Source organism: Sardina pilchardus, chromosome 12 (genome assembly GCF_963854185.1).
Source record: "Sardina pilchardus chromosome 12, fSarPil1.1, whole genome shotgun sequence".
Classification (NCBI taxonomy): Eukaryota; Metazoa; Chordata; class Actinopteri; order Clupeiformes; family Clupeidae; genus Sardina; species Sardina pilchardus.
Window position 1 is genome coordinate 22870181 of NC_085005.1, and position 27815 is coordinate 22897995.

General features: G+C 40.5%; 1 protein-coding gene across 1 annotated transcript; it reads right to left on the reverse strand.

The window, feature by feature from the left end:
• Positions 1 to 27122, reverse strand: opn8b (opsin 8, group member b). The gene is made up of 4 exons (XM_062550281.1): positions 27049 to 27122; positions 7705 to 7998; positions 4824 to 5155; positions 1 to 387 (listed from the first exon to the last, which is right to left on the reverse strand). Exons 1-4 carry the CDS (start codon positions 27116 to 27118, stop codon positions 1 to 3), a joined length of 1083 nt encoding a protein of 360 aa, XP_062406265.1. The 5' UTR covers positions 27119 to 27122.
• Positions 27123 to 27815: the final 693 nt, after the last annotated feature.

Sequence of the window (27815 nt, forward strand, 5' to 3'; positions counted from 1 at the left end):
CTATTGGTATTCCAGAGTCAGCCGCATCTCCATCTGCCCCGCCATACCGAGGTCCTTGTCGTCCACGCGGGGCCTTGGCTGCGGAGGCTTGGTGTCATTGCACACCAGGTAGACGGTGTTCTCGATGTCCCTGTTGTTGTCCATTTCTGGTTTGCAGGCATTGGACCATCTGCACGGACAACACAGCTGTTTGACTTGCATCTTGAAGGTCTTGCTGAAGGTGTAATAGATGAGGGGGTTGTAGACGGTGGAGGTCTTGGCGAACAAGCAGGGCAACAAGCTCACTATCGGCGGGATGGAAGAGCTGTCATTGTACGCAGACCACAGACTCATCATGCCGTAGGGTGTCCAGCTACCCAGGAAACCCATGCTGATGAAAACGGCGATCTGTGAAAGGAGGAACACAATTAGACATCACCTTACGTCACGTTACATTGATCGACTATGAACGACCTAGAGGGACTCGTTTCAAGAGCAGCTTACAGTGACCTGCAATTACTACAGGGGCCGGCTCCCTAGAGCAGGGGTTCTCAATGTTTTTGGTTCCAAGGACTTCTTTTAGGGGATAACATTTTCCGAGGACCCCCTTGTAACCGTAACAGTTAACCATTCGTATTCTCTGAAGTTGTGGCCGGGTCCACTATCCCAAGTTAATGTGGGTAGGACCAAATAGACACAATTTGCTTGTTTTATGGGTGAAAAGAGCATCATCTTTTTAAAATGTTAACTTTATAATTTCAAGCAAATTATTTCGCGGACCCCTTTGGCTTTGGGTCACGGACCCCACTTTGAGAACCACTGCCCCTAGAGTATCTTGGGGTTAAAGCCCTTGCTCAGGAGCACCATGGCGGCAACTATCATATCATACTGTGTAGTTTTGGAGCATCTGTCTAAAGGTGATATACGCAAAAGTACTGGGTCACCTGACCTTGACCCCCATATGAACTTCAGTCACATCCTATTCTTAATCCAAAGGGCTTAAAGGAATAATTTGGTATTTTACACTTTAAGCCCGTTTTCTGTATTGCATTGCATGAAAACGAGTGTCTGACACCGAAATCTCGACGATTGAGCCTGTTTGTGGAATTTGGCAGCTTTAGAGTGGAGCTCTGTATGCCTTTAACATTGCTCGCTTTGTGCATGGACTATTCTGTCCTGAAAACACCCCTAAACGTTTTTAAAAATGTGCAGCTCACCGAGTGGTTACTGGTCTTCAACGATCTTCTATAGCAAGTTTCGCAGAGAAATTCAAATTCTGTTGTGTTATATTAGGCACACACGGTTGTGAGGTATCTGAAAACGTACTTCCGGGATTTCGAAAATCCCTGATAAAAGATGACAGATGTATTGGGTTGAGGCAGGCCAGTCAACTTTATCCACACCAAACTCTGTTGTCCATGTCTTTACGGACCTTGCTCATGTTGGAACAGGAAGGGCCCATCCCCAAGCTGGGCTTGGTCTCTTAGTTCCAGTGAAAAATAACTCTTAATGCTTCAGATTTTGGTACCGGGTGTTCGTTTTCCACTGCAACAAAGCTAGCCGATTTCCATAGCAAGGTTGGAGAAAACAACTGTACAGTCATTTACGTCACCTTTTGGTACCGGCTCAGCTTCCTTGGAACCTCAACGGAGGTGGTACCAAAAATAGTACCAGGTACCAGTTTTTAATCATCTCTACTGTATGTCAGTTAAAAAATAAGTCTCGGTCTGAAGCAGGTGACTGTTGCAAATGCTGCGATGAAATAGCATAGCTTAGTTCTGCTAGCGTATGCAGGTACAGCATGTCTGTTAAAGGTCCCCCATAGTCTGAGGGAGGGGGGTTACATATATTTCTGCTCAACAATGAACTGTTATGCTTAGCTAAGTGATATGCAAGGTCACTCAAATGCAGGCAGAAAAGGAATTTGATGGAAAGTGAATCACATGCTGTGCTTACAATGGCAGCCCACATAATAAGAAATGAAAAAAAACAACACTGAAGGGAAAGTGAGAGACAAAAAACATAAGAAAAAGAGGAGCGTGATGAGTTCCATCAAGAATTGTAGGCTATTGCAGTGCTTAAGTCAGCATGCTCTATGAATATTAATATCCTGCTCGTTGTACAAGTGCAATTCCAACTGTCGTTTTCTGTGAATTTCAAAGCAATCATACTTCCTATTCACAATTACTTTGATATTCTGGTTTTCCTATCATTGTGAATCAGAATTCACCAAGCGTTGGATTGTTTACCCCATTAATAGGGAACATGAGCTGGATTTAGACAGAGAGAGACAGGTTCGTTTTATCCTAATGATGATGTGCTGTTGTTGCAATAGTGATCCTTCTCGGTACAAGAGGAAGTTTCAGACACACTTCCTGTTCTTATTCACTATAATTCAAAGGAATATGTTTCAGGAAATGGTTGATCATGTAGTACAGCAGCAGACAAGACATGTTCTCAGACATAAGAACACAATAAGGAAGGAGCCTTGTCCCCCCGGGGGGAAAACTGTGATCATTTCAACCTGGTCATCTTGTGAAATTCACAGCCTATATGGTTGTTTTTCTTCTACAACCTGAAATCCAAAAGGGTTGGGACACTTTGTAAAATGTGAATAAAAAAGAATGAATGTCAACCCAATGTTCAATTGAGAATAGATCAAGGACAACATATCAACTACTGGAGGAGAGACATGTCAAGGAATATATAAGCACATGTTGAATATGATGCCTGCAACACACCTCAGAAAAGTTGGAATGGGGGCAAGAAAAGGCTGGAAAAGGTTTGTAATGATAAAGGAAACAAAAGGAGATAAGTGAACTGGAACCATGGATAGGGATTAAAAAAAGATACAAGAGCAAAAGATTTGAGGACTTCATCTACAGAACATCATATCATGAAGATATTCAGAGAATCCAGAGAAACATTTAAAACAACGGGCAGGGCTGAACAAAATATATTGGATGACTGTCGTCTTTTGGACCTCAGATGGCACTGCATTAAAATTAGATATTTTTCTGTAAAACAAAACATACATTGTATGGGTTTATGAGCTGCACACTGTAGTTTAATGATCCAGTCATAATTGCGAGTGTAAACTCTACCATGCAAAGAAGAGATTTTATTTAGACTTGATACAGACATGCTACCATCTTATCTGAGCTTGAACTCATTTAGAATGAACTGATGTGAAGTGGGAAAGGGTCCTCCTGTGGTTAGAGCAATTAACATGTGCTATTCTTTTTAAGAAATAATGGACTCCTCTGGGCTAAAGACGAAAGGGACTATTCAACTACCCAACTTGTTATAGTGCGCCGTTCAAAACCCAGCATCCATGGTGGTGTGGAGGTGCATGAGTGCCTGTGGCATGGACATTTTGCACATCTCACAAGGCACAATCAATTCTGATTGATGAACACAGGTTTTGAGCAACATATGCTGTCATCCAGACAATGTTCTTTCAGGGAAGACTTTGAATATTTCAGAAACATGATGACCAAACAAATTCCGCACTTTTTTAAATGAAGAGTCCAATGAGTCCAGGTGATAAAAACAACCTGTCTGCAGTCTAGACCGGTCAAACTAGACCTGCATCATGGAATGAAGAACATGAGGAAAAATACCCCAGACTGTCGAGCAGCTGAAATCGTACTGTATATTGCATTTCAAAATGGGACCACAAAACTAGCAACTGGTCTCCTCAGTTCCTAAACATTTACAGAATGTTATTAAATGAAGAGTTGAAGCCTAACAGGTGAATTGGCCAAAGTTTAAAAAGATTTAATTCATAGGCTTAATCATGAATGATCATTAAATATGGCAACATGTTTTGACCTTTTAAGAGTTGAAGCACCAGAGTGGTAAAAATGCCCTTGTCCCAACTATTTTGAACGGGTTTTATATGATTTGTAGATCATAGCATTTTTTATTCACATGTGTGTGTGTGTGTGTGTGTGTGTGCGTGCGTGCGTGCGTGCGTGCGTGCGTGTGTGCGTGTTACTGCTTTATGCAATGACATGTAAAAGTGCTGAACATCATTGCTTTTGCCTGTGCTTCTTTCAAATGGCAGTGCAGCCCATTGCACTGACAAAGGCGGGGTGTGGGGTGTAGGACTGGGCTGGGCTAGGCTATGTGTGTGGAGAAGTAGCTGCCTCGGGAGGTACCAAGTGGCCTACTCTTCACATTTACGTCATGTGTCACTGTGTCAATTAACCTCGCCCTATTCATTTCCAGGAGGGAGATTTATGGTGAGTTGCAACAATTTATTGCTTTTAACTGTAGTGCCTCCAAGGCAAATGGAGGCAGACTGAAGACAGCTTTGTCTGTGTGTGCACCCATGTGTGTATGTCTGTGTGTGTGTGTGTGTGTGTGTGTGTGTGTGTGTGTGTGTGTGTGTGTGTGTGTGTGTGTGTGTCTATCTAGTACTTCAGTCTAAACTGAAACATACTTTGGTTCGTGGCACATTACTTTCAGCCACATTTACGTTAAAATTTTTTTCTTTCAACCAGATTGAAACCAATCTGATTAAAGATTTCAACCAAACTGTTTAAATGAACGCTATAACCGATTGGCTTTTAATTAAGGCCTTTTGTTGCCCCTGTCCCAATTTTTTTGAGATGTGTTACTGGTATGGCATTAAATCTAAAATGTGCATATATTTTCTAGGAAATAGTCGAATTTGCACTTTTCAACATTTGGCATGTTGTAGATGTCCCTTTTGTAGCTAATCATGCATTTACAAGATTTGTAAAGTTGCGTGAGTTTTTATTTACATCTTACACAACATCCCAACTTTTTTGGAATTGGGGTTGTAGATATATACAAAGGAAGATGATGTTTCTCACCAGTACGAGTCTCTTCTGCATCTTGACGGCGTTAGGCAGCTGGTTGAAGCTGTTGATGGACTTGAAGGTGACCCGAAGGCGCAGGGCGATGCCGGCGTAGCAGGTGATGATGACCACCGCGGGCGTGGCCAGGTTCATGGAGAACATGCTGATGACGAAGGAGAAGCCGTTGTGGATGTGGCGCATGTTGGCCCAGGCCAGCGTGCAGGACAGGCCGAAAGGCTCGGGCCCGTACTCGCCCCAGCCGACGAAGGGGAAGACGGACCAGAGCAGCGCGTACAGCCACGTCCCCAACACCAGCTGCTTCGCGTTTCGCATGCTCACCCGTTCCTCTGAGGGAGAACAGGTCAGAACAGGTCAGTTCAGTTCAGTTCAGTTCAGTTCAGTTCAATTCAATTCAATTCAATTCAATTCAATTCAATTCAATTCAATTCAATTCAGTTCAGTTCAGTTCAGTTCAGTTCAGTTCAGTTCAGTTCAGTCCAGTCCAGTCCAGTCCAGTCCAGTCCAGTCCAGTCCAGTCCAGTCCAGTCCAGTCCAGTCCAGTCCAGTCCAGTCCAGTCCAGTCCAGTCCAATTCAATTCAATTCAATTCAATTCAATTCAATTCAATTCAATTCAATTCAATTCAATTCAATTCAATTCAATTCAATTCAATTCAGCTCAGTTCAATTCAGCTCAGTTCAATTCAACTCAGTTCAATTCAGCTCAATTCAATTTAGATTAAGGAGACCAGATGTCAGTTTTCAGGGGACAGTCCCCGTTTTTGGTTGCCTGTCCCCAGGAAAATACAAAAAAAAAACAATGTCCCCGTTTTTTGAAAATAAAACTTCTATGTATTTCAATCAGATTGATGGACAAACTAAAAGAAATTGTCCACATTATGTCCCCGGTTTTGGTCTCGGACATCTGGTCACCTAGATTGACAAGTCAGATTGGACTCTTTTTCCAAGCAGTGTGGCTGAAAGTTTACCCGATCCTCAGGGGAGAACAACTCAATTCAAATCTACATCTAAATCTAGACCAATCAGCTGGTGTCCTACGATGGACAGAACAGTAGCCTAATGTTGAATCAGAAGGAGGCTGGGACACAGAGCAACAAGACAGTAAATACAATGGCTGAGCTTCTGTTATAGCTCTTAGAGTTCATGTTTATGCATAGCCCCTCTGTCAATTCAAATAAATTCAGAGGGGCTTTGGCATTACTCTTTCAAAGATGAGTTGTCAAAGCAACATATTAAAGTATTATTGTGTACACTTCTGTGCTCAATAATAGTAGTATGTAGTCTGTTATCTGGCAGTGTACCCTGGATATTAATAATCACTGTCCGCAGTGTACTGATGTTGATGGAAATTCATATTCCCAACTGAAACATCTCTTGACAAATGGCAAGAAATTGGCAGAAGAGTCTGCTGTGCAGCTGGGATACAAAAATATTTGAAAAAACACATAAATAATAATAATAATAATAATAATAACTGCAGTCCGAGCTAAATTAAAAAGGACATGATATGAGAAATCTACATTTCTCATCTGAAAAATAATTTTCAAATGTCTTGCTATTGCCTTGCATAACCTTGCCCCGTGCGTGACCTTGCTAAGGTCATGCTGTGTAGAGCATGTATACATGAACGCACTGTTGGTCACTGTCGGCGTCCATGATCCCCACATTCCTTATGGTAGCCCACTCACTGGCCAGCTGAATGGCTACTAGATATGAAATGACTCATGACCACATCACTGTTCATGACAACCTCGCTACACACCCATTACACTAGCTTCAAGGATCAAGGATATGTTAATGTGTCCGTGTCCACTCATTCCTCAGCCACTCAAATCACACTTGACACAAAGATGGACAATAACAATGACATCTAAAATATAAAATGCAAAAACATCAATAAACCAAATCTGCAGGGGTTAAAAGAAATTAAAATCATTTTAAGTTATTTAAAAGGCCAATGGCCACTGGCAAAATGCATCGGGGCGCCTGCATGGATCTTGCACAGTAGCCTCCTGCACGATCCCTGCAAAGCAATTCATAACCCTGACTAGAGAAAACTGCTTCTCTTTTCGCAAATTTGGAATTTGAAGTCATAAAAAAAAAAAAAAATTAAAAGTCTTTCGGGAGTCAAATAGCATAACATACAGTACATAGTTTTCAAAAAGGGCCGCGAATCTGCCCTTTTTTCCTACTGCTTTTGGATGAGCTAGTTTGTGATTGGACCCAAAGGTTGTGGACAGGGAGCAGGGTGCAGATTTACAGTCTGAGCTGCCGGGCTAAATCCAATATTCGCTGGCAGGTCAGGCAGGGTTCTCCCAGCCTATGGGCAAGGCTGTTATGGGAATAAAAGACCAGTTCACAAAAAGATTATAAAGCACTTCATCTCAACCATGCTGCGATAAGGATCGATAAGCGTGAAGTGTGAGTGTAGGCCAAGGGGGGGGTGGTAGGATCTTGCTCTGGCATGGTACATATGAACCGCCCCATTGTATGAGTGTAACTTAAATGTTAAGACTACTCAGACAGGACATTGTGACATTGTGTATAAGCCGCAGGGCAGTGTTTTATGCAAGTTAAAAGAAATGAAATCATATTAATACCATATTAACTGCACCTGTGTATTAATAACCTCATAGCCAAATAAATGTATCAAAATCAATCTACAAGAAATCAAGAAACGGCCATCACAATGTAACGCCTACTGTATATGTACTGATTGATGATGTATGAAGAAGAATATCCTTATAGAATATCCTTATAGGACAATAAAGACTCTATCTAAGCCACGGCTAATAGTCAGGAAATTATGGTGTGTTTGGAATTTTTTGGGGGTATTACACCGTTTTAAATTTTGTACACTTGTAATGTCCTACTCACTGGGTGACTGCAGGTTGGTGGACACGATGAATCGGACGACGGCCATCACCGTCAGCGTGGCGATGCTGGCCAATCCGAAGAAGAACCCCATGAAGCCGTAGTAGCGGCACGTGACGTCGCCGCCGATCCAGCGGTGGTTCCAGGCCGAGGCGGCGGCCAGCGGGTACATGGTGACGGCCGCGCCGAGGTCCGTCACGGCCAGGCTCACGCTCAGCAGCTCCGCCGGCTTCATGTGCTTGGAGCGCTTCCTGGCCATGATAAGCACCAGCAGGTTCCCTACGATGGACAGAACAGCTAATGCCAAAACAAGATGGACAGGGAGACACAAGAGAGATAGAGACCTTACTGGCACAGTCTGTGTTTTTATAATACAGTCAGTCACCTTTCCACCTGGTAAGAAGCAGGTTCCCTACGATGGACAGAACAGCTAATGCCAAAACAAGATGGACAGGGGAGACAAGGACACAAGAGAGATAGAGACCTTACTGGCACAGTCTGTGTTGTTCAATACAGTCAGTCACCTTTCCACCTGGTAAGAAGCAGGTTCCCTACGATGGACAGAACAGCTAATGCCAAAACAAGATGGACAGGGGAGACAAGGACACAAGAGAGATAGAGACCTTACTGGCACAGTCTGTGTTGTTCAATACAGTCAGTCACCTTTCCACCTGGTAAGAAGCAGGTTCCCTACGATGGACAGAACAGCTAATGCCAAAACAAGATGGACAGGGGAGACAAGGACACAAGAGAGATAGAGACCTTACTGGCACAGTCTGTGTTGTTCAATACAGTCAGTCAACTTTCCACCTGGTAAGAAGCAGGTTCCCTACGATGGACAGAACAGCTAATGCCAAAACAAGATGGACAGGGGAGACAAGGACACAAGAGAGATAGAGACCTTACTGGCACAGTCTGTGTTGTTCAATACAGTCAGTCAACTTTCCACCTGGTAAGAAGCAGGTTCCCTACGATGGACAGAACAGCTAATGCCAAAACAAGATGGACAGGGAGACAAGGACACAAGAGAGATAGAGACCTTACTGGCACAGTCTGTGTTTTGCAATACAGTCAGTCACCTTTCCACCTGGTAAGAAGCAGGTTCCCTACGATGGACAGAACAGCTAATGCCAAAACAAGATGGACAGGGAGACAAGGACACAAGAGAGATAGAGACCTTACTGGCACAGTCTGTGTTTTGCAATACAGTCAGTCACCTTTCCACCTGGTAAGAACTGTTTACTTATGCTCCGTCTACTCTATACCATCCCATGTTGCTAAACATGTCAGGTTACGCAAATCTGATTGCTGATTGGAATGATCATATATGATATATGATTAGAATATGTCTTCTTTCATTGGACCGACTTGTGAACACAAATTTCAGTTGTAAAAGCTCCTTTCACTGTAAGGTTTGACTTTAACCCTTCAAACTGTAAGATTTGACTTTAACCCTGCAAACTGTAAGGTTACACTTTAACGCCTTGTGTGTGTTTAGTGATGCAAAAACATTTCATCTTAGTCAGCATAAAATGCTAAGCTCCCAAGACGCCTGGTTCCCTATGATGGACAGCACAGTTACAGTATGTTAAATGGGAGAGAGTGTGGGAGACAGTGAAACACAATAACTGTTTTCAAACAGTCGCTTTTCTCTAATAGCTCCGAAAGATGATTATTTATATGCTGTCTGTTGATGTTTATCCCTTGTTTACAGTTTGAATAATCATGAAAACAGAGCTTGCAGATGTCTATGCCTTCTTGTCATCACGTAGTCATCCTTGAACAATAAATCTCAGCAGTAAATCTTTCACTTGACGGAAGACTGTTGGTTAGATTTTTGACCCCTACTCGGCCTTGTGTTCAGCTGAATGATGGGAAAACCTCTCATCTTAACCAGCATAAAAACGCTGCGCCCTCAGTTTTCTACAGGCAACGTACAAAGCCAGCTCATACACGTGCGTAGGCACGTTCCACAGCAACCCAGCAGCTGGACTGAGAGAAACTCACAGCATGAGAGGAAGGACCCCCATGGCTGAAGATCTTCTGCTTTCTTTTTTTCTCCTGTGTTCACATCTGATGTACTGTATGTCTTCATGTCTTGTCATGTCTTCAGTGTGGTGATGTTTTTATGTCTTTATCTGCGTTTACGTTTCCTTATGTAAGTTATCCTTCACTCTTCAGTTGTTTACTTGCTTGTGACTGAACAGCTTCATAAAAAGGATGAAATACAAACAAAAACATACTGTAGAGGGACTGCTGGTTGACTATACAGAAAAGTATCTTCACTGCTTTTTACTCCTTCAGGTAAACTTCTTACTGTAATGGCCTGAAAGATGCCTGAAAGAGATAAATGGACAATCCTGCTCTGAACCTGCATCTGACACACAAAGACGTGGACATGAGAGATGTGGAAGATCAGACAAATAGACTTGGTTGTGGTGGGCCTATCAAAGGGGCAGAGTGCAGCTATATTCTAAACATGGTTGTGGGAGTCCTCCTAGTTCAATAAAGTATTAATTTGAAGAACCAATGTGCGCTTATGTTTAATTAACTTGTAATAAACTACGCTACACATCACAGTCAAAACAACATGGCGACTGGGTCAGAGCCATAGAAAGAGAGAGTTGCGACACTCTTTGATGTTGCCACCACGATCAAAAGTTCCAAAAAAACCTGTGCTGAACGGCTGATTCGCAGGGGGGTGGGATGTACTTCTGATGCTGGAAGGTGTATTCAATTAACTCATTGACTATACCAATAGATTGGCTGTAAACAGTTCCATAAGCCCCATAACGAGGAAATAGGACTGGGTTAACTTTACAGGGTATGTAGCATAACGACCAAAGCTGTGACACAATGACAATTATCCAATAGCCACACAGAGCTGTATATGAGGTACATTACCCACGGAATGCATCAAAAAAATATGAATGCGCTCAACATAACCCAGTACAAGTCATCTTGTTCTAATAAGGAAAAGCTATGTGATACAAAGACGACCTGTCAGTTAAGTTAGGTGCACTCATGATGTCTACGGTCTGACTCTGACATTAAAAGTGGAAAGGGCTCATCCCATGGATGAATAAGCATGTTAAAGAAAGACCTTCATCCCTATAACTCTAGATATTCAGTTTGCAAAAACAAACAACATGACAGAATGAAAACGAGAGGTCTAAAGAAGACGCGCGCCAGGACCTGAGGGGGCAACAGAAGCAGACAGGCAGATGAGTGGGAAAACAGCATGAACAGCCCTCACATGGTTTGGACACACCGAACCGAAAACGATGGTGAGTACTGATAACTACCCAGGATGAACAATGCCTGATTGAAATGGGTGCTCACACCATCTATCTTAAAACCCTCTCAGCCTGAACAGCAAGCAGAGCAAAGTGAAACGAGAAAAGCATTTCCTGAGGGACATACCAGCGCATGCAAAGTTGTTGCTAGGGTATTTGAAGTGGTTGTTAAGGTGTTGCTAAGGTGGTTGCTAGGTTGACTCCTTTGGGTAAACTCAGCCAGATCTACCTGTGATTTGGATTTTGTCCTGCAGCTCAGACTGGGAAACCTGCACTTCTATCTCTCCTGCTTCCTGTCCACGTTTGCTGGGTCCAATCACAACTAGCTTATCCACCAGGCGCACCTGGATCGTTGGTCTGATTGGTTGAAGGACTATCCAAGCGCATGGAGTCATTTAACTGTGCCCATTGATCACGCCCCTTTTGCAGTAATAAAGTGCAGACTCCCCAGACTAATGTTCAATCTGGTCCAGTGTGGTGATAGCCAGACTAGGGATCCATGTTTACTGGGGATAAACAATTAGCACGACGTCAAAAGCAGGTAGTTTTCCCTTATTTACTGCAGATGTGACCTTAACCACACTATACACTGACTGCGTTGAGCCAAATGAACCTAGGCCAATTCTATGCCAAGAGGAAATGGGTTACGAAAAACAAAAATGTTCCCTTTATTTCTTTTCATATAAAATAAAACGTCATAGGCCTAAATAAATCTTTTGGTTTTCGAAAAAAAGCAAACAAAGCAAAGAACCTTTGCAAATGCATATACAGTATATACTACCCCTACTATCCCTAGATTTGAAGCCGCGCACCACTGACACGATTGAGAGACTGACGCGCTAACAAACGCGCACTCAATCTACCTTGCTATGTCAACAAGGGATAGAAGGGTGTTTCAGTAGGCTACACCTGTTCCTTGTAATTTAGACCCTTCCTGGTTGGTTTAACATACAAACATACTCTAAAGCAGCCATTCAAAAGTATACGTTTAAGCGTATAAGCGTATCTCTTCACCTCCCCAAATTAGCATGAGCTGTTCATCAGGCTGCATTGTCCCAATAAACATTGTACTTATCTGTGGAGCAACTAGTTTCTCATCTAATTGGATAAATAAAGTTAGCTAATTTACATTTTGTATGAACACGTCAAGACCATATTTGTTCACGTATTCTGGCACTGAAGTATATGGTGACTATTTGAGCGTGGTAAAGTTGGTTTTATATTGGATGTTGGATATTCGACACATTCGAAAAACCTATTCAGCACTGGCTACAAGGGACAAATTTGTGTCAAACCAACGTGCACGTGTTCCTACAAGGCTTGCCTACATAACACAAAGCTTCATTTGTCAAAAAAACTTATTTTGATTTTTAATGTTGATACATGCTTTTTAATCTATTCTGCGACTTCATTTTTTGACTTACCCATGTCAAACCACATAGGGTGAATTCAGCTAACTGCCCCACACATAACACAAAGCTTCTTTTCTCCAAAAAAACAACCTTTGATTTTATACAACTTTTAATTGTTCAAATGCTATAAATCTATTGTGCGGTCTGACCTTTTGACCTACACATGTCAAAACACATATGGTGAACTCGGCTAACTCTCCTACACATAACACAAAGCTTAATTTCTAAAAAAAAAAAACACTGTTTGATTTTATATATTTCTTAATGTAAAAACCATGCTTGAAATGCTTTAAATCTATTCTGCGGCTTGACCTTTTCGCCTACCCATGTCAAAACTCATCTGATGATCTCAACTGACTGCCCCACACATAACACAAAGCTTTTTTTTTAAAAAAAACACCCTTTGATTTTATACAATTTTTTAATGTGAAAAAAGGCTATAAATCTATTCAGCGGCTTGACCTTTTCACCTACCCATGTCAAAACACATCTGATTATCTCAACTAACTGCCCCACACATAACACAAAGCTTTTTTTCAACAAAAAAAAACACCCTTTGATTTTATACCATTTTTTAATGTGAAAAAAAGGCTATAAATCTATTCAGCGGCTTGACCTTTTCACCTACCCATGTCAAAACACATCTGATGATCTCAACTAACTGCCCCACACATAACACAAAGCTATTTTTCCCCAAAAACTCACCCTTTGATTTTATAAAAATTTTTATAAGTGAAAAAAGGCTATAAATCTATCCTGTGGCTTGACCTTTTCGCCTACCCATGTCAAAACACATCTGATTACCTCAACTAACTGCCCCACACATAACACAAAGCTTTTTTTCCCCAAAAAACCCACCCTTTGATTTTATACCATTTTTTATATGTGAAAAAAGGCTATAAATCTATCCTGTGGCTTGACCTTTTCACCTACCCATGTCAAAACACATCTGATGATCTCAACTAACTGCCCCACACATAACACAAAGCTATTTTCCCCCAAAAACTCACCCTTTGATTTTATAAAAAATTTTATAAGTGAAAAAAGGCTATAAATCTATCCTGTGGCTTGACCTTTTCGCCTACCCATGTCAAAACACATCTGATTACCTCAACTAACTGCCCCACACATAACACAAAGCTTTTTTCCCCAAAAAACCCACCCTTTGATTTTATAACATGTTTTACAATTGAAAAAAGGCTATAAATCTATCCTGTGGCTTGATCTTTTCGTCTACCCATGTCAAAACACATCTGATTACCTCAACTAACTGGCCCACACATAACACAAAGCTTTTTTCCCCCAAAAATCCACCCTTTGATTTTATAAAAAATTTTATAAGTGAAAAAAGGCTATAAATCTATCCTGTGGCTTGACCTTTTCACCTACCCATGTCAAAAAGCATCTGATTATCTCAACTAACTGCCCTACACATAACACAAAGCTTTTTTTCAAAAAATGAGCACCCTTTGATTTTATACCATTTTTTAATGTGAAAAAAAGGCTATAAATCTATTCAGCGGCTTGACCTTTTCACCTACCCATGTCAAAACACATCTGATGATCTCAACTAACTGCCCCACACATAACACAAAGCTTTTTTTCCCCAAAAAAACCACCCTTTGATTTTATACCATTTTTTACAATTGAAAAAAGGCTATAAATCTATCCTGTGGCTTGATCTTTTCGTCTACCCATGTCAAAACACATCTGATTACCTCAACTAACTGGCCCACACATAACACAAAGCTTTTTTCCCCCAAAAACCCACCCTTTGATTTTATAACATTTTTTATAAGTGAAAAAAGGCTATAAATCTATCCTGTGGCTTGACCTTTTCACCTACCCATGTCAAAAAGCATCTGATTATCTCAACTAACTGCCCTACACATAACACAAAGCTTTTTTTCAAAAAATGAGCACCCTTTGATTTTATACCATTTTTTAATGTGAAAAAAAGGCTATAAATCTATTCAGCGGCTTGACCTTTTCACCTACCCATGTCAAAACACATCTGATGATCTCAACTAACTGCCCCACACTTAACACAAAGCTTTTTTAAAAAAAAAAAAAAAAAAAAACACCCTTTGATTTTATACCATTTTTTTATGTGAAAAAAAGGCTATAAATCTATTCAGCGGCTTGACCTTTTCACCTACCCATGTCAAAACACATCTGATGATCTCAACTAACTGCCCCACACTTAACACAAAGCTTTTTAAAAAAAAAAAAAAAAAAACACCCTTTGATTTTATACCATTTTTTAATGTGAAAAAAAGGCTATAAATCTATTCAGCGGCTTGACCTTTTCACCTACCCATGTCAAAACACATCTGATGATCTCAACTAACTGCCCCACACATAACACAAAGCTTTTTTTCAAAAAAAAAACACCCTTTGATTTTATACCATTTTTTAATGTGAAAAAAAGGCTATAAATCTATTCAGCGGCTTGACCTTTTTTCACCTACCCATGTCAAAACACATCTGATGATCTCAACTAACTGTCCCACACATAACACAAAGCTTTTTTTCCCCAAAAACCCACCCCTTGATTTTATACCATTTTTTAATGTGAAAAAAAGGCTATAAATCTATTCAGCGGCTTGACCTTTTCACCTACCCATGTCAAAACACATCTGATGATCTCAACTAACTGCCCCACACATAACACAAAGCTTTTTTTCCCCAAAAACCCACCCTTTGATTTTATAAAATGTTTTAAAGTGGAAAAAAAGGCTATAAATCTATTCAGCGGCTTGACCTTTTCACCTACCCATGTCAAAAAGCATCTGATTATCTCAACTAACTGCCCCACACATAACACAAAGCTTTTTTTTCCAAAGAAAACAACCCTTTGATTTTATACCATTTTTTAATGTGAAAAAAAGGCTATAAATCTATTCAGCGGCTTGACCTTTTTTCACCTACCCATGTCAAAACACATCTGATTATCTCAACTAACTGCCCCACACATAACACAAAGCTTTTTTTCCCCAAAAACCCACCCTTTGATTTTATAACATTTTTTAATGTGGTTAAAAAAGGCTATAAATCTATCCTGTGGCTTGACCTTTTCGTCTACCCATGTCAAAACACATCTGATTACCTCAACTAACTGCCCCACACATAGCACAAAGCTTTTTTCCCCTAAAAAAACACCCTTTGATTTTATACCATTTGTTATGTGAAAAAAAGGCTATGAATCTATTCTGCGGCTTGACCCTCTCTCCTACCGATATCAAAACTCATCTGATTACCTCAACTGACTGCCCCACACATAACACAAAGCTTTTTTTCATAAAAAATGGTATAAACTCAAAGGTCAAGCCTCAGAATAGATGTATAGCCTTTTTTAACCACATTAAAAAATGGTATAAAATCAAAGGGTGGGTTTTTGGGGGAAAAAAGCTTTGTGTTATGTGTGGGGCAGTTAGTTGAGATAATCAGATGTGTTTTGACATGGGTAGGCGAAAAGGTCAAGCCACAGGATAGATTTATAGCCTTTTTTCACTTATAAAAAATGGTATAAAATCAAAGGATGGGTTTTTTGGGAAAAAAAACTTTGTTATGTGTGGGGCAGTTAGTTGAGATCATCAGATGTGTTTTGACATGGGTAGGTGACAATGTCAAGCCGCTGAATAGATTCATAGCCTTTTTTTCACATTAAAAAATGGTATAAAATCAAAGGGTGTTTTTTTTTGGAAAAAAAGCTTTGTGTTATGTGTGGGCCAGTTAGTTGAGGTAATCAGATGTGTTTTGACATGGGTAGACGAAAAGGTCAAGCCACAGGATAGATTTATAGCCTTTTTTCAATTATACATTTTTTTTATAAAATCAAAGGGTGGGTTTTTTGGGAAAAAAAGCTTTGTGTTATGTGTGGGGCAGTTACTTGAGGTAATCAGATGTGTTTTGATATGGGTAGGCGAAAAGGTCAAGCCACAGGATAGATTTATAGCCTTTTTCCCTTATAAAAATGTTATAAAATCAAAGGGTGGGTTTTTGGGGAAAAAAAGCTTTGTGTTATGTGTGGGGCAGTTAGTTGAGATAATCAGATGTGTTTTGACATGGGTAGGTGAAAAGGTGAAGCCGCTGAATAGATTTATAGCCTTTTTTTCACATTAAAAAATGGTATAAAATCAAAGGGTGGGTTTTTGGGGAAAAAAAGCTTTGTGTTATGTGTGGGACAGTTAGTTGAGATAATCAGATGTGTTTGACATGGGTAGGTGAAAAGGTCAAGCCGTTGAATAGATTTATAGCCTTTTTTTCACTTTAAAAAATGGTATAAAATCAAAGGGTGGGTTTTTTGGGAAAAAAAGCTTTGTGTTATGTGTGGGGCAGTTAGTTGAGATAATCAGATGTGTTTTGACATGGGTAGGTGAAAAGGTCCAGCCGCTGAATAGATTTATAGCCTTTTTTTCACATAAAAAAATGGTATAAAATCAAAGGGTGTTTTTTTTAAAAAAAAAAGCTTTGTGTTATGTGTGGGACAGTTAGTTGAGATAATCAGATGTGTTTGACATGGGTAGGTGAAAAGGTCAAGCCGCTGAATAGATTTATAGCCTTTTTTCACTTATAAATTTTTTTATAAAATCAAAGGGTGGGTTTTTGGGGGAAAAAAGCTTTGTGTTATGTGTGGGGCAGTTAGTTGAGGTAATCAGATGTGTTTTGACATGGGTAGGCGAAAAGGTCAAGCCACAGGATAGATTTATAGCCTTTTTTCACTTATAAAAAATGTTATAAAATCAAAGGGTGGGTTTTTGGGGAAAAATAGCTTTGTGTTATGTGTGGGCAGTTAGTTGAGATCATCAGATGTGTTTTGACATGGGTAGGTGAAAAGTTCAAGCCGCTGAATAGATTTATAGCCTTTTTTTCACATTAAAAAATGGTATAAAATCAAAGGGTGTTTTTTTTAAAAAAAAAAAAAAGCTTTGTGTTATGTGTGGGGCAGTTAGTTGAGATAATCAGATGTGTTTTGACATGGGTAGGTGAAAAGGTCAAGCCGCTGAATAGATTTATAGCCTTTCTTTCACATTAAAAAATGGTATAAAATCAAAGGGTGTTTTTTTTTTTTTTTAAAAAGCTTTGTGTTATGTGTGGGGCAGTCATTTGAGATCATCAGATGAGTTTTGACATGGGTAGGCGAAAAGGTCAAGCCGCAGAATAGATTTAAAGCATTTCAAGCATGGTTTTTACATTAAAAAATATATAAAATCAAACAGTGTTTTTTTTTTTTTTAGAAATTAAGCTTTGTGTTATGTGTAGGAGAGTTAGCCGAGTTCACCATATGTGTTTTGACATGTGTAGGTCAAAAGGTCAGACCGCACAATAGATTTATAGCATTTGAACAATTAAAAGTTGTATAAAATCAAAGGTTGTTTTTTGGAGAAAAGAAGCTTTGTGTTATGTGTGGGGCAGTTAGCTGAATTCACCCTATGTGGTTTGACATGGGTAAGTCAAAAAATGAAGTCGCAGAATAGATTAAAAAGCATGTATCAACATTAAAAATCAAAATAAGTTTTTTTGACAAATGGAGCTTTGTGTTATGTAGGCAAGCCTTGTAGGAACACGTGCACGTTGGTTTGACACAAATTTGTCCCTTGTAGCCAGTGCTGAATAGGTTTTTCGAATGTGTCGAATATCCAACATCCAATATAAAACCAACTTTACCACGCTACCTGAGGTGCGTTTGAATTCGCAAGTGCAGCACTCAATTTCAAATGATAGTAGTTCGTTCTCCCTTTAAAGTAGGCTATACGCCTGCCCGTGGTGGCGTGATAATCTCCAGTTAACATGCATTACAACACCTGTTTTGTTTACAGTGTAATCATGGCATGGATGGCTAGCAGATTGTGAGGAGCTGTGACAAGATGAGCTGTTCGTGACAAGCCTGCTGGAGACCTGAGGTGCGTTTAAATTCGCAAGCGCATCACTCAATTTCAAATGATAGTAGTTCGTTCTCCCTTATTTGCAAATCAATTGACTCACTTCGATCATTATTCAGGTTTTAGTGAAACAAATACGGACCAGAAGATGAAGAAGGGGCATCTAATATGCTGCTCACTTAACTAAAACCACATGGCCATGAAGTAAGGCCTGCATTCTTCAGTCACCAATTGTTGGGGCTGTTGACATTTGCTATTAGAATGCGCAGTCCTATCAGCCGGTCAAGTGGTCAGCAGATTACACAGATTACACAGATTGTCACAGATTACCTGTACCCAAGGCGTTAAACCAGACGTTGCTGAACTCCCATTATGTGGGTGTGGGACGCACCAAAACCCATCTGCATTTTCGACTACAAATGACAAGCGTCTTGGTGATTGTGTATGTGCTATTTAAAACGGATAGAATCGCCCAAGATGCCTTTTAAAAACAAATGTAATCAGGGTCTTTGGCACATCTGACCAGATGACCCATTCAGACCCACCCACCCAATTCCGGAACTAGGCTAGTTTCAAGTTTAAAGAGTCATTTTATTATACTTCAAAAATCATCTAAAAATCAATCTAAGTTAAAAATCATTGTATAATACAGTTTTTCTCAGTCGCTTTGGTACATTTCTCAGATCAGAATTGAAATTCTCAAAACTACCTGTTCAATCTTCAGATCATTGTGTCACTTGTGCATATCAAAAAAGCAGTTTCTCATTCCTTTGATCAAGTTGCAAATGTTTTGGTACATCCATGCAAATTATCATGTGCAATTCTCAGCTAAATAGTCTCACCCCCCCCCCCCCCCCCCCCCACGACATTGCCTAAAAGTCTTTACATGCAAAATGGTTGAACATGTTGTCATATGAGAGCTTGTGGCCCAAAAAACAGGAACATCAGGAGGTGTAGGAAGTTTGCACTGTAATTCCTACAACACTGCATTTACAGTTTTCCCTAACGAGATTGTCCTACAGTATGGTCAAATTTCTACTTTATTTCATTTTTTCCCCTTTATACTATGCAGTGCTGTCTTTTCCTTTCTGTAGCACAATGACTGGGTCTGTCAACAAATTACAGTAAAAAACAGTAAAAGCGTAAATGTGAATATTGTCGATCCAACTCCCACATACACTAAGGTGAAACCTAACAATTTACAAAAAATGTAATACAAATTTTAGCCATAGTTTACATCAGAACATCCCTCCAGAGTACACTATGCTGACAACATGACTAAGCCATTTGACTGTCTTATCCGTTCACGATGACACAAGGACTTGACATTCTGATACACTGACATGTTCATTGACACAAATATTTATTTTTGAGAGATGGACTAAGGATGTTGAGCAAGAAACTGGCTTTTGCAGGTAATCCATGGTGTTTTGCTATTTGTACAAGTGTTTTGAGAAATACACTTACGGTTAGCAAATCTCAAGGATGATTTGAGAAATGTACCAACGCGACTGAGAAAAAACTGTAATTGTAAATGCTGTTTATGTTGTGTGAATGTTGTAACATCTGTGTGAGTGTGTGAGTGAGGGAGGAAGGGAGAGAGAGAAAGAGAGAGAGAGAGAGAGAGAGAGAGTGTGTGTGTGTGCATGTCTGATTAAGCTTGTGTGTGTGTGTGTGTGTGTGTGTGTGTGACCACAGACAGACACATAACAGGCCCTCATTGTCCATGGTTCATCATCTTGCTTTCCTGGTCGAAATTTTTTTTTAAAAAAATGACGGTTCCTGTCTGAGCCTCACGTGAAATGAAGAATGCTATTCTTTCCACTTCATTTCTAATTAAATGCAAGTCCAATTTACTTTATATTCCCTTGTGCTGTATGGCTCTCCTTCACAGTCCAACATCTGCAGCCAGTAAACTGAATGCCCAACCAAAGGCATAGAGGGCACACAGTGTGGAGAGACATCCACCCAGGTTATAATACTATAGCTCGTCTTTGCCATTCAAAGACAAAATCTCAGTGTGTAATTGATTTTTCATACCCTATAGCGAAATAAACGCCATCCAATAATAATCATAAGACGTACTTCACCTTTAGGTAATCAGTTTGATATGAAACTGAGATGGACAGATAAACCACAGTGAAAGCTTGACCCCTGCTGAAGGTGATAAAGCAGCCTTTGTGAGCAATTCAAGGCTTCTTTAGCAAGTTCTAAGCAGAGCTAGCAGCCTGAATATTCTTGCTCTTTTACAGACCCCAACATTTCTAAAAAGCAGCACTAAAAATAAGAAGCTGATGACTGAAAGAGGAAAAAAGGAACATGTACAGTATGGTATGGCTGTCACGTGCTGATATAGGGAGAGATTTTGTGTTCTGATAAGATAAGCCGTTTGCTCTTTTTCACACGTTCTCTCTGCCTCTTCTTGCCTTTCGTCCATTATCAAACTGTCAGCCATTGCTAAGCTACAGATATCCAGCCCTGGAGTCCACACACACACCACCAGACGTTTGGGGTCATATGGTAGTGATTTCCCTCGATATGAATCTCAGCGCCATAAAGCTTCCTAGTGGAGGTATGCAACTGACTTGGGCACAAACAGAGTCTGAATGTGTCTGAACACTTTCCGTCTTTTTAAAAAATATATATTTTAAAATATATTTTTTTGACAGAGAGAGAGAGAGAGAGAGAGAGAGAGAGAGAGCACATCTTCCTCCTATTCGTATTGTTCACTTTATTACTGTGATGTTCTTAAGTTTACTGTATTCATTAATAGAAAGAAAGCAACTTGAATTTGAATTTGACAGAGAGAGAGACCATCAGAGACAGTCACAGAGGACCTTACAGTACCTTATGCCCCGGCACATTGTGGCGCCAGGCAGAAGAACACAACATGTCTTTGAGTTTATGTCCAAAGGAGTAATCATCTCCCAGTCTTGTGCAAGCAGGGTGGTCAAGACAAGGAGTAGTGCATCTTGTATATGCGTATATCTTGTGCAAGCAGGGTGGTCAAGACAAGGAGTAGTACCTTGATCACACATGGCCATTTTGCCAACATTGACCACAGAGAGAGAGAAAGCGAGAGAGAGAGAGAGAGATTGTGTAGCTTGCTACACAGTTAAGAAATGTCCATGGAAAAGCTGCACTGCTGCCTGAACAATCTATCACATGTATGTATGTACAAGAGAAGATTAAGATTGTTGACTAAAAGTTGACTAAAGAGAGGAATACAAATGGGATACTTTCCCTATGTTTCATCTCTCCATGCAAGTCAAACTAGCTGTTAGGCTAACTGAAACAAAACCATACAAATCTCTAAGTATGTGATGATGATATGGAGCTATTTTAATTCCAAAGACTTTATCAGGATGTATAGTATCCTAGATCCATGAAATAACTGTCCTTATAAAACTCAACATAGGGATGTGCACAGTATGTTAAGGAGGATCATTTATTTTTGATTTTTCTTCATTTTTTATTAAACATTTCCGAAAGATGTTTTCTTTTTTTATTCCCTCTTTTTAGTCATCTTGCATGGCATGGATTCATAAACTTATGAGCACAACTGTAAGTGCGTGAGTAGGAGGTTCTGGTGAATGCCTCACGTGGATCCCTTTAAAACCAGCGCTTTATGCCTTATGTACAGTAGAGCTTTTGAGGTGGTGGTGACATTCCCATTTAACCTACATCAAAGCCCATGGAATGCATTTTTATACACAGACTGGAGAGTACATGATACAGGCACAGCAATAGTCAGTTACTGATCTTTCACAATATCAAGAATGATTTAGAAGTTAACCTTATGTCATGTTAGTTTGAATTGTTTTTTTTAATGGCAGCATCTTTCATGTAATCAATACATGTCAGACATTTCTAAAGGGCAAATTCAGTCTTTTTAACCATGGTAGTTCCAGTCCTTGTGGCTGCCACATAGTGTGATATGACACAGTGGAAAAAACCTTGATGCAGGCCTTGGATTTATTATTAACATTTCTGCATGTGTTATATCATGTTTTATCAATATAATCATGTGCTTGTATGGAAAGTGCTGTGTAAAACACACATTATTTGTTTACAGTTTCTCTCAGTCGCTTTGGTACATTTCTCGAATCATCCTTGAGATTTGCTGAACAGTAAGTGCATTTCTCAAAACTATTTGTTCAAATAGCAAAACACCATGGATTACCCGCAAAAGCCTAGCCTCGCGAGCCATCCACGTACTTCCGGCCAAGGATTGCCTCCACTACGAGTCTGGCCGTGCTCCTCTGTGGAGCATTCTGCTCGGTAGAATTGTAACAGAACGCCCCCCCTCCAGAAAGCAGCCAATAAACGAAGAGACGGGTTGGTGGGGGCGAAAGGGGGAGGGCGCTCGTGACGATGACGTTAAACGCCTGCGCTATGTTGTTATGAGTAACTATCGCCGATTGGGTGAGAGCTGTCCAATCAATTCAAACCAGAACTGGGCGTTACTTCCCGCTTCCTGCAAGCGCTTCAGAGCAAAGAAATTCCAGACCATAATACGAAATGAAATGGTAGTATTATGGGATGGTCAGGACCAGGCTAGCAAAAGCCAGTTTCTTGCTCAGAATCCTTAGTCCATCTCTCAAAACTAAATATTTGTGTCAATGAACATGTCAGTGCATTAGAATGTCAAGTCCTTGTGTCATCGTGTACGGATAAGACAGTCAAATGGCTTAGTCGTCATGTCAGTAGAACAGTGTACTCTGGAGGGATGTTCTGATGTAAACCAAGGCTAATGTATGTACTGTATGACAGTTTTTGTAGATTGTAGGTTACACCTTAGTGTAAGGGAGTTGGATCGACAATATTCACATTTACGCTTTTACTTTTTTTTTTTTATTATTGTAATTTGTTGACAGACCCAGTCATTGTGCCACAGAAAGGAAAAGACAGCACTGCATAATATAAATATAATATAATAATGAAATTAAGTCGAAATTTGACCATACAGTAGGACAATCTCGTTAGGGAAAACTGTAAATGCAGCGTTGTAGGAATTACAGTGCAAACTTCCCCAGCACACCTCCTGATGTTCCTGTCTTTTGGGCCACAAGTTCTCATATGACAACATGTTCACCATTTTTCATGTAAAGACTTATACTAGTATGATATGAACTAATGCCTAAATGTTTTTTTTTGGGGGGGGGGGGGGGTTTTGAGAATTTCAATTCTGATCTGAGAAATGTACCAAAGCGACTGAGAAAACTGTAATCATGCTTCTGTATAAAATGATCAAGTTCAAAGCCAACTCTAACTAAGGCCCTAATATCATACCTAGCCTCCCTGTGGAGATTACTGTTTATTATTCTCATAAGGAGAAGCATGAACTCACACTAATGCATGAATATGCTTGAAGATAAAATCTCTATTATGAAGTATTTTGCAAATCCCAGCAGTGCAGCTTGTTTGTTGTTGTCAGACAAATTATGTGTTATTATGTACAGAGCTATAGTGCCTTAATTGTCCAGGGTAAACAACATACTTTGTTAGATGGATGGATTGATGGATTAATAGTTGGATGGATAGACAGACAGACAGACAGACACAAGTCAGTGTATGTCCTGGAGGTAGTTGTAAATGCTATGCAGTGCAAAGTGATCCACGTATACTGTATACAAAATATACAAATAGTACACTTGCAGACAGCAACAAAAACAAACAAAACTAGTAGAATCTTGATGATTCTATAATCAAATACCAGAAAAGACTCAAACAGGTTGTGCATAGAGGTTAATGTAGCCAGTGATGGTCAACAATGGTCAAGACGCCATGTCTGCCACTGACCTGATAACATACATACATGCTCATACATCTTGGAAATTGTGTGTGTGTGTGTGTGTGTGTGTGTGTGTGTGTGTGTGTGTGTGTGTGTGTGTGTGTGTGTGTGTGTGTGTGTGTGTGTGTGTGTGTGTATGTGTGTGTGTGTGTGTGTGTGTGTGTGTGTGTGTGTGTGTGATTGACAGGGACAGGGAGAGAGACAAAGAAAAGATACTGTGTAGACTCTGTATACAAGGACTTTAAGGAGAGGTAAACGAGGGTCAATTGGAACCTTTATCAGGATCTGCTATCTGGTCTACAACTTGACTGCCTCTTCAAGAGAGGACCACAAACTCTTTTCTTTTCTTGACCTCTTGTGAAAGCCCTTCTCTCTATGGTCTCCCTCTTGCAGTGTAAAACTTTGATAATACGATATTTTATGTTCATGAAAAAGGTGATCCATCCGTTATTGCATTTGTGCATAGTGATCGTTGATATGGCATTCATTTAAAGTAAATTTAAAGACTGTAAAGGTTGTTATCCCCTTCTTCCCAGTCCCAGTTCCCAGCACTATCTTTGTTTAGGTTGCTTTGTTTCAGTCAGTCTCTGATGTATACAGGCTTCAGGTATCAATACATCAGGCAGAAAGCAACATGGTATGTTAGTTAATTAGTTTAATCACTTGGTTATATACTTGCGTGCTTGTTTTGAGCTTATAGGCTACATGCGTACATAACCTGCAAACTACATGTACAAAATCAAATCTTAACGTTACATCAGAGAAAGTCAAAGAGTTAGCCTGAAAAAGGCGTGTGGGGCAGGAGGTAGTGTGAGATTTGTCGATTGTGTGTATCTAGAAAGCCAAGCCAGATGAACTGAACACAAAGGGCATTTTTATCATAGGCCCATTCCTGCATAGAGCGGACCATTCCAATTCTGCACTCCTTAGCCTTTGATCTGCAGATCACGTATGATGTTCCACCCTTTCCTCCACTAGGTTGATCTACCCTAGTAGTAGTACTGACTACGAACAGCCATCGATTTTCCTGGAAATTGTGTGTGTGTGTGTGTGTGTGTGTGTGTGTGTGTGTGTGTGTGTGTGTGTGTGCGTGCGTGCGTGCGTGCGTGAGTGCGTGAGTGCGTGCGTGCGTGCGTGCGTGCGTGCGTGCGTGCGTGCGTGCGTGTGCGCGTGCGCGTGTGTGTGTGTGTGAGTGTGAGAGAGAAAAGAGGCTTTCATAGCCCATTGTCATTCAGCATGATTACCTGCATGGTGTCATTCTGGCTGTTTGCCTGCATGAGGAGAGAGCGGTCACTGAGCCTGCAGGTCCGGGCCTTGAGACTGTGATGGCACTAGCCAGACGGCACACAGCTTATTAGACGCTCCGTGGCTGGAGTGTTGTTGGGGGTTATAAGTAATTCTACTCTGGCCTTTACAGATGCATCTATTGACCTGCATGGAGGGGACGGAGCCCACATCCTCTGATGCCCCTGGGCTGACCACACGTCTCGCCGCAGTGCCCATTGAGAGAGTGACATTATGAGCCAATCACAAAAGGCAAGATCGATTGTTTGGATTTTTAAAACTTCTTTCCTCTCTATCACTGTGTGGTCCAGAGGGGGGGAAAAAGCTTTGACTGAAATGTTTGTACAAACTCTTAAAGGGACAAACAAAACAAACAGCAGTCTTCTTGTCACAACTTTTGGTATGCACACACACATTTAATGCTCCTTATGAGGTTGAGAGCTCTCCTTGCATAACCACTTTTAGTAAATGCTCCTTTTGTCCTAGTTTGTCTATGTTACAGCTGGCATGTGTTAGGCATGGTAATAACAACAAAATGCGAAGTCACAGAGTTTGTATTCTATACAGTGGATTATAATGAGAACACTGAACTACAATCTGGTCATGACAAATGCATTAAACATGCAACTATGCACACAAATTAATAACACGTGGCATATTATCAATTTCAGCAGATCTACTGTAGATGGAAAGATTGGAGCGCAAAAGAAAAGACCATGTCAACCCATTATTTATTCTAGCCTTTTTACAGTTGCAAACAAATCACCTTTCGTGGCAAGATGACAGGCAGATCGTGTTAAGTAACTTTGACAAGGGGGTGGTTGTGCAACGTACCATCCCTGCCTTTGCAATTATATATCTATGCTTTGACAAGAGCATATCTTTAAAGCTTATCGATACGACATTAGTTGTGGACAGAAAATGGGACTCATTAAGTTGAGAACTGTGTCCATTTAGTTGCAATCGACTCTAGGATACCGTGCTATATCATCAAAGGTCAGTCCATAGAGCCGTGCGCCTTGAAGTGTAGAGTAATAACCAAAGGTCTCGAAAATGATGGAACGGATGACATTTCCCTGAACGCAGGAAGAGTGCCAGTTGCAGTTTTGATGCGACTCAAACCTGACATTTTCTAGGTTGTTGTAACTTACTATTGTGACCATTTGTTATTAATTTCACAGCGTCCACCCTGTTACCTTGGATGTTAAATCTAACCTTTGCATCAACCTCAGAGAAACAGTGGGAGTGGGAGAGTGTGTGAGAAATTAGAGAGAGAGAGAGAGAGAGAGAAAGAGAGAGAGAGAGTGCGTGCGTGCGTAACTGTAATGAATCTAAGCACCTGTTTTTACCTTCACTGCTACCAGTCGAACCAGCTTGAGCCATTCTTTGCTACGGCATTAACATTAATGCTATTCACAGTTGACTGGCTGTTGTCCACTACTTCATACAAGCCACCGCGGCAAACTTACTCAGATTTGACTGATTTTACCGCCATTGCTTATTAAACTAATTCATCAGCTAACGGCTGTCTCAGTACAGCCAAACTGACCATGGAATTTGCCTCAGGAGTGATCAGTAGTAACCTCGCTGAATAGAACCACTTATTATAGATGACAGCTTTGTTTTAGGCTTCAATTTTCCAATAATTTAAATAACTGAATTCGCATCGTACTTACCAATGAGAAGTAGATACGCGCTAACTCCGACATCCACAGCATGTGACAGTTTTGACGAGTAGACATCCATTTGAAAAAAAAAAAATCTTTTATATTGGACTGTTCCTACAATATCCAAATGGAGAGGTAAAGTTCGCAAAAGTCGTTCCCGAAAGTCTGTCGAGTGTGTCACATAAGCAGAAATGGAAAGAAATCACCAAAGCGCACAGAAGCTCCGAGGCGCATCTCTCGTACAGCTTTTGTCAGAAACATCTGACTTGACCGAAGTGCCGGAGTGCTCTGCACCGACAGGAAGGATCAGCTGGAGTAGTCTATGCGTGTGTGAGCGTTCTGCCTATACTAAGCCAATTCAGATGATCATCGTATCCTTATCTTTTAGAGGTCTGCTCCACTGATAAACTCCAACCGCCACTTATAGTGCCCTCCGCTAACCATAAAACTGACGTAGCCTCTATTGGTCTGCTCAGCCTATGGTGGGATATGGAGAACCTCCCTAATCTTAACATAGGTTTGGAATGGGGACCATCAAATTCATTACATTAGGCTACATTCATTCATTTGGCCGACGCTTTTATCCAAAGCGACTTACATAGAGAGTAGCCGTATATTTCTTTGGCAATTAGCAAACAACTGCATATAAAACCTTAGTTTACAAGATTGCTACACTTCTGAAAAGATTTGGTAAGGTTTAATGCATCAATTTCAGCTTTCATTGCTTGTAACGCTCCTGCTGGACGTCGTAAGTCAGTAAACCGTTCCCAGACCCG